Source organism: Perca fluviatilis, chromosome 1 (genome assembly GCF_010015445.1).
Source record: "Perca fluviatilis chromosome 1, GENO_Pfluv_1.0, whole genome shotgun sequence".
Lineage (NCBI taxonomy): Eukaryota > Metazoa > Chordata > Actinopteri > Perciformes > Percidae > Perca > Perca fluviatilis.
Genome location: NC_053112.1, coordinates 38691279 through 38703692, shown reverse-complemented (window position 1 = coordinate 38703692; position 12414 = coordinate 38691279). Strand labels below are relative to the sequence as shown.

The following is a 12414-nucleotide window of genomic DNA, read 5'->3' as shown; positions in this document are numbered from 1 at the left end:
TCTCAAGACACTTTACAGATAGAGTAGGTCTAGACCACACTCTATAATTTACAAAGACCCAACAATTACAGTAATTCCCTCTGTCAGGAGTTTCAAGGAATGTAGGACCCAAGTGCAAGATGACAGAAACACGAGTAAGCTCAAGGATTTATTTTAAAGAAATCCAACAAACCAAAGGTGTCCTGGAACAGCAGGCAAAATACAAAAAAACAGAAACAGTCAAAACATCAGGCACTCCAAACTAAATACAATGACCTGACAACAGACAAGGGAAAAAGACAGAGACTAAAGCAAACAAGGCACAGGTGAAACAACAGGTGAAACACATAAGACAATCACGTGGGTGGGAAAACTAAAGACAGGAAGTAAACTAGACCAGACAAGACAGAAAACCAGATACTTCAAAATAAAACAGGAAGCAGAACATATACAGAAACATACAACCATGACACCCTCAAGAGCAAGCGTTTAGTGCGACAGTGGCGAGGAAACTCCCTTTTAGGGAGAAACCTGGGACAGACCCAGGCTCTTGGTAGGCGGTGTCTGACAGTGCCGGTTGGGGGTGTGATGAATAGTGGCAATAATAGTCACAATAAAGATAATGGAACTATGACAGTAGTTCAGTGTAATATAGACACAGTGTAATATTTCAATACGCACTCATTAAAGTGAATATGACTGGCAAAACAGTTAAAGTCCTTCTGACATTACACAATAATAAAAGTCATAATTTCTCAAAACTAAAAAGTTTTGGATCAATTTTAACTTCTTCCAACCATATGTTAAATTAAGAGTAAATGTAGATTTACATATTGCAATAATATCATAATCCTACAATGAATCATTGTGAAAACATTTTTAGATTTTCTAGATGTTGTGTTGTTACTTTGGCCACGTCATCATCAAAAAAGCGAATTAGTACATTCATGATTTTGTCCATGTTGATATTAGCTGCTTTATTTACATTTATTAAAAACGTCGCATTGTTTAGCTTTTCATATAGCTAGACGTCTAGACTCTGGGACAAGGCCGTTATGTTTAAATACCTGCCATGCTGATTCCAAACAGACAGCTTTATCAAGGCAGTTTGGGCTTCAGATAGCTTTTACACAGTGGCCATCGTTAATGACAAATCCTGTTCCGCTATGAACGTGCACAAACGTATTGTTTGTATCACGGTCGGTCAGAAGGCACAGTGGTAGCGGTAGCCGTCGTTGCCGGTAACATACTCGTATGACAGAGTGCACAGACCGAAGCTTTGTGACTAGCAAGCACTTTCTTACCGCTGCTACCGTACAGTACCTTCCTTCAACATGCGATGCAGAAGCAAACACCCGGCTCCCTCAATTTGAGACACCAAGTGCTAAACGGCTTCCCGTCTCCACCCTTTTCCTCTTGTCCTCTATTCATGCCCAGCGACATTTGTTTTTAACTCCTTTCTCAACTAAAGCTGTAGCTACATGCTCCAAGTTTCATAAACTTTGGCTCCATTTTTTTTTTGGCCAGATTACCACGGAGACCACACCGGCACCGCACTCGACAAAGACCCGCCCTACTTAGCACCTGATTGGCTAGAACTAGTTTCATTGGTAGGTGGAAGTTCGATGATTGGTAAATCCAGCGCATCAAAACAAATCCCATGTGGACTTTTTAATGTATTTATTTTTCTAAAATAGTCAAACGCCAGAAATCGGGCACCAGGGTAAACTTAAGCCCTGCGTTAGTTAGAGCTGCGTTCCTCTCATGTGATTGGTAGGTGAAATCAACTGACTCGAAAATAATAAGTTCCCACGGCTGCACACTGGAGATCCAGCACGGTGCCAGAATACTATAAACCCTGTGTTTGTAATGTTAAAAATGTTGCGTAGGCCCACCTCTGGGAGATAGTGGGACAGTACAGGGTAGATTGAGAGCCCTATAAAGGCAGTGGCATTTTGATGCCATTTTCTCTTGATAGTTACAATGTGTTATTATTTTTATTTTAAATGTCTCATTTCATATGTGGATTTGGCACACTAATAAATACACACTCATTGGATTTCAAGAAGTCTGCCTTCATATCCTTTTTCTGACCCTATGGCTACACTACAACACAGGTTGTTTCTATTAAACATTACAGATTTTTAGAGATTACAGATTTTTTTTAGAGAAGATTTCCTAGTCTCAAACTCAATCTTTTAAGATTGAACATTAGTCTGGGGAGTCTGCTCTGTATTTTCTACTGTACAAGAGGCGTGATCAACGGGCATAGTTCAAATGACTCTGTACGCAATTGGATAGTCCTTCAACCAATCAGATCACAACAACGGGTTTGAGCTTTGCTCCATTCTTTTGGCCATCAGCAAGGCTGGTAAGTTAGGCTTTTACCAAAGCCGGTCGGTAGTAAGGCAAACACATTCTTTCTTTTGTAGGAATTGTTCCAGGGCAAGTTTCTTTTCCATTTTTAGAGAAAACTTGCCTTTTAAAACGGGTTGCTATAAACGGAAACCATAAACAACAATGGCTTGGCCGTGTCAACCTCTAGCTTCACTCTTTCATCCAAAAATCGTTTTTACAGTATTGTAATTATTTTTTACAGTCTATGATTACACCTTCCCCTGTGTGACCTATGACAAACTTGCAAAAGCACATGGATTTGATTTGTGGTGTTCAGAATTCTTATGTTTTAAGCTTTTGATGACGAAATAAGAAGTACTATTGCCATATGTTAAACACACACACACTCAGTCTTTTCACTGTGGGGCATGTGATGCCACCTGAATACCTATACACAAATACATTCAAGTGTCTTTACTTTATTTTCACTTGAACCCAAGGACAGTGTGTCAACTTCTCAAAAGGTTCTCTCTTAAATCAAAACATCTTCCAAACCTTTTCTTCTTTAACTCTACCTGAGCTACTTAAATTAGCATGTTCATCTAATAGTTTAATTTATTTTGAACATGTTAAAAAAAATAAAAAGATAAATAAGAACATTCATTTTAGTACAGGCAAGAAAACCAACAAAAATACCCTCACATATATCTTTCAACATTATAGTAAATTATTGAAATTCACTATTATACAGAATACAGCACCTTACTCTTAGTACTTGTTATGGCAAATCAAACATGCCTCAAGAAATTCTTGCAAAATTGCATTAAGCCATTTTCGCCCTCTATGTGCCATACTAGGCTTGGTTTCATATTGCTGTCCAGACTGTTGTACATTGTAACTTCTCAAAAAATATCTGGGTCTCATTGGCTAGATATTCCACGCCTATCGGCTTGTTTGATTCGACTCTCTGCCATTAAGTGGCTGTCCAGTAGTATATGAAAGCACAAAGCTGCAGACTCAGGGGTTGATCCTCAGTGGGATCAACAGCACCAGTAACCATTTCATTACAAGGTGATTCAGCGTTAACATTTATATTTAGTTTAATGGACGGATGCTATCGATCCTGACAGCCATCAGTCTGAAAACAAGCTTTGAATCACTGGATGACTCATTTCAGCAGCCTGGTGAGGAAGATGTCTGTGATGATTCCAGCGACGAGGATGATGACCATGAGCAGCAATATGAGGCCACGCCGTAAAACCAGCTGTGTTATTGACAGAACATTTCCCACTGTAGTGGTAGTGGATTTATTCTGGTCAGCAATATGCGCCTCCTGATATGCGTGGTCCACCTCAGCAATCTCACCACTAGATGCAGTAGCGCTGACCTGGTACTGGTTCTGATTCGAGTCTGGAGGTTTGGAGAGAACCTTTAGTTTTAACAACATACTGTCACATGAGGATGTTTCGGTTAGGGCGTCGGAGCTTACCTTTAACTTTCATCTCAACCATCTCATTTTCTTCTTTGATCTGGACTCCTGCTCTCACAAGAGCCTGATCAGAAACATTAGAAATAGTTATTAACATCAGGTATTAACTTGAAACTCATCTCGAGACAAAGTCAAATTTTGATTGGTCAAGAGATGTAGGTTCGCACCTCTTCAGCGGCCTTCTTCCAATCGAGCTTGCACACAAATGTGACGAAGAAAATCGACTGCATCAACACACAAATGCAAAGTCCTGTCCACAGTCCTTTTACAGAGACGAGAGAAGAGTTTTAATGGATTTCTGAAACTCTATTTGACAAGCGGGAGATAATACAGCAGTAATTACAGAACTGTACATTAATGGTCGGGTCTTACCTACGATGCCCATGTTTGCTGCAAACATTAGGGACACACCAATAGGGAAACCAATTAAGTAGTATCCCACCAGGTTACACAGAGCACCAATCAACTGTTTCCCTGCTCCTCTGAGAACCCCTCCAGCCACACCCTGCCCAAATCAAACAGAGATTTGGTCAAATCACATTCTGTATATGTCAAAATTGTGTCTAAAATCCTGATTACTACTATTAGGTTGTTTCTCACCGCAACAGCATCAACAAGATGCATGAAGCCAAATATGATCATGACGTCAGCAACCCTCTGTAAAATGTCTCTAAAAAATGCAGATAGAGATTATTGGTAGACACTAAAAGATGTTTTGACAAAGGTTCTTTACTGAGGTAACTGTAGCTGACATAGCTTAACTGAAATGGAACAAACTGGGCAACAGATACTGTATGGCAGACTCTGCGAATGTTATGTTATAGTTATGACGGTGTCATGTCAGTCTTATGCACACCCCCCTTCAAATAAAATGTTACCGAGTATTGTGTCCAAGACTTTACTTACTGTTCTGATGTAAAGATGTAGCCTATGACATTTCTGGCGAGGCTGAGGCTGGCTCCAATGAAACATGCAATTATGACTGCCATGGGGAGAAATTGACATATTATAATTACCAGGGAAGAGGTGAACACAAGAAAGTGGAATATTATGAATGGATGGTTCAAGTGTAAGAAGAAGCTCAAAACTGGGGTGTGTACAATAATTGCAATGATTCATTTTAAATATAAAGTGTGACTATTGATTCAATCTGAGAGATTACAAGGAATCTCTGATAGCTCTTGTAATGGGTTAAAAATTCAATTAAATTCGTCTCTCCGAATAGGAAATAAACAAGTTCAAAGTGAAGGGCGTTGCAGGCATCATGTACAGTAGAGGATGGATACCTGACCCGAGCCTGACGGTACCCGACGGTACCCGACAGGCCAGGCCGGGTTCGGACAGATATTTAGAAATGATGTTCGGGTTCGGGTCGGGCTCGGTCACATCAGCGCGATAAGGCATTGAATATTTTAAATTTAAAACAGCTTATTATGTAGCTACGTGCCTGTGTTAACGTGCGCTTGTTGCCCCGTGTGCGCTGATGCCTCATCTGTTGACATTTCCGAATGCCTTCCTACAGTTGCTTAATAAAAGCAGGCTTTTCACACAAACAAATGTACATGTTCATTAGTATGAGAAAAAATTGGATTTCAACTGTCGGGCTCAGACATAAATATCTTAATGCCTGTCGGGCTCGGGCCGGGTTCGGTTACTGCTCTGTCGGACGCGGGCCGGGCTCGGACAGAAAACTGTGGCCCAATCCGCACTCTAATGTACAGTATGCATGGGGTCTTACATGCACAAACGATGGGGACTTTGGAAGACAGTTTGGCCTGCTCTATGTTTCCTGCACCAAGAGCATTCCCAACCCGTACACTGGCAGCAGCAGCAAATCCAAGTGGGAACTATAGGAAGAAATAGAGCAGTTATTATCAAAAGTGTATTAGTGCTACTTTTGCTTAACCATTATTTTACTAGAGCTATGACCAGTACACAAACAGAGGGTTAGCGGTAGGGCTGCAACTAACAATGATTTTAATAGATGATTAATCTGTTGATTATTTCCTTGATTAATCGATTAATAGTGTGGTCTATAAAATGCCAGAAAATGGGGAAAAATGTAGATCAGTGTTTTTCAAAGCTCAAGTTGACGTCCTCAAATGTCTTGTTTTGTCCACAACACAAAGCTAATCGGTTTACTGTCATAGAGAAGTGAATGAAATAGAAAATATTCACATTTAAGAAGCTGGAATCAGAGAATTTTCAAATTTTTTCTTCAAAGAATTACTCAGATTAATTGATTATCAAAATAGTTGGCAATTATTTAAATAGTTAACTAATTGATTTATCTTTGCAGCTCTAGTTAACAGTTAAAATTAATACATAATGATGGGCGGGGAAACACATTTAGAAGGGTTACCATGTAAGCTAAGGTCGCCAGCTCATAAGCTATAGAATGAGCTCCCAGCTCAGTCTCACTGATCACTCCGGCCAGGAATCCACCTATTTCAAATATCCACCACTCCAGACAAAGCATGAGCATACTGGGGATGGCCAGCCGGACAAAGGGTCCCCACTCCTGCAGACAGTCCAGTGTCCAACCTGTGAGTCAGAGGTCTTTACGTTAAGCTACAGGTTATCTTTTCATTTCTCATCTCATGTTAGAGAAAACTCTCAATACAGAAAAGGATGGACATAGGTTGATGTCATAAAGTGGGCTTCCATTTTAATAGAGCCAAGGTTAAAATGGTTCACTCAATACATAAATACATGTGCAAACATTTTGTTCAAGTCAGAAAAAGGCCAGGATGACTGCACATGGCAAATTATTGCTAGTCTTATACAACAGCCTTCTGACAAATTACGTCACACTGTAAACTCTCCTCTACACAACATTACACAGTTATAGAGTGTAACTAATCTAGTCAAACATTAGAAACTGGAATGTTCAACAAGAGACAACCTATTTAGAAGTTCTGAAAGACCAGAGACTTGAATGATGAAAGAGGATGAAATTACTGGATAGAATAAGACAATGACTGCAGTCAACCCCATAAGGAGAAAATATATTTAATCAATTTCATGTATGTTGTGGTCAAATATCTCAAAAACAATGAGAAAACAACTGACCTCCCCATGTGGCCTTGTGCAGACCCCTGCAGCAGATGTACACGAATAAGATAACAGCCAGCAAATACTGTGAGATAGCATTGGCTGCAGCAGATCCACTTAAAGAAAAACAAAAAATTGTGGTCCAGATGATCATTCAGATTAATAAACAAAAGATGTTACTGCATAATAACACTCTGCACAATGCCATCCAATACAACAATTGAGTAATGAACACTACATTTGACAAATGATAATAGATTTTGAATTGTACATTTGTTTTTTTAAATTAATAATAATATTAATTTAAAAGGCATTTATATCTGTTATGTTGGATTGGTATAGTCGTATCAGGCTAGGACAGAAAGACTGATTGATCAATCATACATAACCAAAAAATTTTTTTGGTCATTCACTGAACTATATTTACCATATTATATGAAGTACAACTTCCTTCAATTCAGGGACATAACAATAATACTTTTTAGGTGCTGACCAAATTGCCTCCTTAGTATCGAGTATTGAAAAATGCCTCGTAATTCAATAGCAAATGTCAATACCTAAGGAGTAAATCTCATCAGTGTCAGTGAGCCAATAAGCAGGCAGCATGCTTCTACCTAGATCCTATACTGCTGGTGATTGGCTGTCTACACGTCGTGGAGGCATGCAGGTACAAGAATCTGTTACACACAGAGACAGAGCACACATGCGTGTGTGTTGTTTTAATTTGAGAGGCTTGACTACATACTGTAGATATAAAGGAGCAGAAAAAAATGATTTTTACCATAATGTGTAATGTTTTAATGTAATTTTGTTAAAATTCTTATCAAAAAAGGTATCGTTCAAGGCCTAGAATGTAAGTCACTATATTGGTATTGGTGCTGGTATCACACTTTTTTGAGCGATATCCAGCCCTACATCTGATTGTTTCTAAATTACATCATTGAGTGTTATAATGTGCTAACAATTAGTAAGCTCTACTACAAAATAATAAGGCTGGAAAACTCACGCAACGCCCATATCCAGACAGTAGAGGAAGACGTAGTTGATGATTGCGTTGAGGATATTTGCAATCACTCCTGTCACAACCTGAGGCCATATAATTCCCTGTAAACAACAGCACCTGGTATCAATATCAGTTTTAATAACTATGGTTCAGCCATAAACTTTAACATTTAGTGTAGTTTGCCTGTACCTGGTTTTGAAGATACCTCCCTTGCAGCTGGTACATAAAGGCAGCCTGAAAATGAAAACAGAAAAATTAATCAGTGTTACTTTGGCATAGTGTTGGCAAATTTGAGCTTGAGAGTAATGATCATGCAGAAATTGAAAAACCTCTGTATGATTTGTATTATTATCTTCATACAGAGGGTTTAGAATGCACCAAACTCACCGGCAGAGCAGGCATGAAGATCTTCACATACAGCTGGGCGATACTTGAGGCAGAAAGATAACAAACAAATGTGCATTTAATTGTTGGGTTGAAACACATGGCTGTACATAAACACAACTCTGAATGAATACTTTTGTACCTCTGTATCTTCTGAATGTGTAAATAATAAAAAGCAACTATTTCCTAACATTTGCCATAACTATACCTAAAAGGTGACAGTGTTTAGCTTTTTTATGCTGCCCCCAAGTGGCAAAAAAAAGTTTATGCAGGTGTAAAGGGTAATTTGCTTGTTTTTTCAACGTGGACCCTATTTTCCCATGCATCAGTGTTTTAGTGACTAATGTGAAAAAAAACCTTTCGCTCAGCAGATTTATAACGGCACATCCTGAAACTCACTGCAGGGCCTTATGACAAGTCAAAACTCAATATAACATGAATACTGGGCTTCCATAGGAATGCTTACCAACGTTTTGGCACATTTTACTGTGTATTGATTAGTAAGTAGGGACATTTTATATATAAAGCACCTTTTAAAACCATGGTTACAAGGTGCTGTACAGTGCAACACTGAGTAAAAATAGACAGTTAAAACAGGGGGAAAGAGGATAACAGATAAGAGTTAAGTCAGTCTCAATAAGACCACATGTACAGCAGTGTCTCTAAAGGGAAAGATGCTGAAGGTAATGTTTAGGGGGATTAAATAATGACCGACCTGGCAACCTCTGGGCTCTGTTTGACAGCGAGTAGGAGAGGTTCAGTGTTGATGAGGATAGCCCAGCAGGGGAAACAGGCCAGCAGCAGAATCAGAACCCCCCTCTGGAGAATCACACCCACACGCTTCAAGTTACCGCTCCCATACGTCTGCATGAAACAGGTAGACAGATACTTACATAAGCAGAGATGCAAAACACCAAATCACTCCAATAACCAAAGAAAACTAACATGATACAAAAGCTCCTTGTTGCGTTGTTTTAAAGGGGACCCCAGGACTACCTGGGAACGCAGCAGTAGCAGTTGTGTTTGTCTTGGTTAGATAAAGGAAGTGAAAGAACAACCTCTGGTGAGAACACTACCTGAGATATGAGGGTATCACATGTTAACGACAAACCAGTGCCAATGGAAATACCGGTGACATTAACCACCTGCAAAAAAGAAAGAAAGAAAAAAACAATTAAGAGAAAAACATGAACATTAAAAGATAGATAAATCAGATGCCAGTACTGGCAGGCTGGGATACCAGTTCAAACCCAGATAGGATTAGAAGAAAGCAGCCTCAACCCAAATTGATAACGCCACTCCTGCAAGTTCAGTTTTCCCCAGGTGACCACAGAACACAGTGCTGACGAAACTGATCATAAAGACCATCAACTGGGAAATGATCTGGAGTACAAACACAAATATCAGTCCTCATTTTCATCTTAATACACAAGGCAGATATTTCATACAAAATAAATACAAACATGAGGCATTATAGACATTTTCAGTGAGTGAAAACCTAATGGATAACATAACCCTTACTGTATAACAATAACAATACGTATTTCTAATAACCAACTAAATACCATGCAATGGTTGCACTTAGGCATGCATTTGATTAGAGGTGGTTTGCTATGTATTAGCAGTGACGCCATTGAACTGCACTTTAAAATGGTTCCTATACTGGACTGATTGTTCTGTCTGAATGTTTGTTTTTAGTTCTATTTTAGATTTGATCTTTTTTTTTTTCTTTTAACTTAGTACACGTATTATTCCTGTTTTTATTATTGCACAGTGACAAACAGTAAAGTGTGAGAAACCAGTTCTTCTGGGTATGCAGGTACTCTGACAAATAAAGTGATCATACTGAATACAATGTAATGGTCTAACGTTATAACAAACTAATAGAAGACACAGCAACTCCAATAGGCCTTCCCGTTACATAAACCAGTGAGTAAGCCTAAGGTTATGCTATGTTTACACCATCTTCAATAATAATTATAATCTTACACAAGACTGGGTTTATGTACTTAGTATCTAGCCCATATTGTATTCCTTATTAAATATATGCTTCATAAAGTTATAAACTAATTACTAATTACAAACACAATGCACAGACAACAAACAGAACATTTACGGCACCACTCAAGCAACAGTTAACGTTACTGTTCAAAAACGAAAAACGCAGTTCAAAACTATTCTTACCACTGGTCCCGCTAACTTGAAAAGTTGTACCAGCTCATGCCGGTAGTCCGGCGGGATGAAGCAACGCATGTTCTTCAGGCAGGAGCCCCGGCTATCACCGGAGCTTTGAACAGAAGCAGCCGCTTTACCTACTTCAAAATCTTCTTCCACTCCCTCGGAATATGTAATTGGTGTTTTAATAGAACCGTCCATGCCTACGGTGTTCTCAACAGACAGACCGGTTTATGCACCTAAAAATTGTTTGCAATCCGCCATTAAATAAGAGAAGAAGAAGACAGTCCGGTTTCCCTTTAACAGCGGTGTGTTACGGAGGAAGGGTTACTCGCGTGGTTCAGGAGTTCCCTCTGCCAACCAGCTCGTGCAGCAGTTTTCGGCCGTCACAGAGTATATCTGATGTTGCATTCAAGTGCACATCATGGTTCCGTTAACTTGGTTTTTACTATGACTTCAACAGATTGTCTGGGATCCGAGTGCGCTCCAGTAATACAGTAGCATATGTGTGTGCCCGCATGTGTGTGTGTGTGTGTGTGTGTGCCACATCCAAGTTTGTGCCTCTCAGACTGTAAATAATGAATAGACCTTATAGCCCTTGTGTTTTATGAAGCTGGTACAAATGATTGGCTAGACGTATTTGCAGGAAATTCAATTCGATTCAATTTCAATTCAATTCAATTCAATTTTATTTATAGTATGAAATCATAAGAGTTATCTCGAGACACTTTACAGATAGAGTAGGTCTAGACCACTCCATGAATTCCAAAACCCCAACAATTACAGTAATTCCCTCAAGAGCAAGCATTAGCAGTGGCTGTTGCGACAGTGGCGAGGAAAAACTCCCTTTTAGGAAGAAACCTCGGCAGACCCAGACTCTTGATAGGCGGTGTCTGACGGGGCCGATTGGGGGTGTGATGAACAGTGGCAAATAATAGTCACATTAAAGATAATGGAACAGTGACTTTGAAGATCATCGTGGAAGTTCATGTCATAGCAGGGCACATCGTGTCATACTGAGTAGTGCAGTCTCCTATACCGGATCCTGACTACTCTGTGCGTATGAACATCACAGCAGGGCGTTGCGGGATGTAATGTGGCGCTGCAGAGCATGGATGGATGCGGCGGACGCAGCAGGACGCGGCCGGGAATTGCAGAGAATCGCAGAGCAAAGCTCTGTGGAGAAAACATAAGGACTCCGGGGAGTAAACTCCCCAGAGATAGGTAAGTAACAAGCATTTCTGGGACAGGATGCATACAAAAGGAAACAAGTGAAAACAGAGATGAGAGAGCAGCTCAGTGTGTCGTAGGAAGGAAGGAACTTCCCCGGTAGTCTAGAATTATAATAGCATAACTAAGAGAGGCAGGTTAGCTTAGAGAGAGGTGCCGGATCGGGCTTGAACTCTCCCCTGCCGGATCAGGCTGTACTGGCCCGCCTCCCTCTACTCTCGCTATATTATTGATTTATATGATAAATAAAACTGATGACTACGAAGAGGAGCAGATGGGCCGGTTAGGCGGACGCTGCAACTCCTCACTCCTTAACTATAAGCTTTAATAAATTAATCAGGTTCAAATAGATTCGATAGTTGTTAAAAAATGAGGCTCACAATTTTTTTTCTAACTTTCTCGTTTGTCAGCTGTTTTTACACTTTCAGGATTTAATTTTTAAATTAGTTTTTTGTTTACTCTCTTCCAGTAAAAACTGCCAGTTCTATTGATTCTACTACATTAGGCTACTATTACCACTGAGCTTAACACCACCCTAACCTCTGAACTCGCCTTTCATTGCTAGACTACTAATGCCATCACTCATACTTAAAAGTATAACTATATTTTTTATTGACAGCTCAATATTATCATAGGGTCAACCTCTTTTGGCTACATTGTCTTAGCTCAAACTTTGTTTTAGTATTCTTTGTCCAGATGTCGACCCTGCATGCATTTTTTTTTCTGGTTCCAGCTTCCAGTGTGAATATTTTGTGTTTCTCTT

The 12414-nt window shown here is 39.6% G+C and overlaps 1 protein-coding gene across 1 annotated transcript; it reads right to left on the bottom strand.

Annotated features, from left to right (window-relative positions):
* Positions 1-1607: 1607 nt before the first annotated feature.
* LOC120556658 (multidrug and toxin extrusion protein 1-like) lies at positions 1608-10862 on the bottom strand. The gene is made up of 16 exons (XM_039796302.1): positions 10431-10862; positions 9528-9629; positions 9323-9391; positions 8962-9110; positions 8250-8292; positions 8052-8096; positions 7866-7963; positions 6878-6975; positions 6168-6349; positions 5544-5652; positions 4712-4787; positions 4406-4475; positions 4178-4310; positions 3973-4067; positions 3806-3869; positions 1608-3726 (listed from the first exon to the last, which is right to left on the bottom strand). Exons 1-16 carry the CDS (start codon positions 10620-10622, stop codon positions 3485-3487), a joined length of 1767 nt encoding a protein of 588 aa, XP_039652236.1. The 5' UTR covers positions 10623-10862; the 3' UTR covers positions 1608-3484.
* Between the last annotated feature and the right edge of the window lie 1552 nt (positions 10863-12414).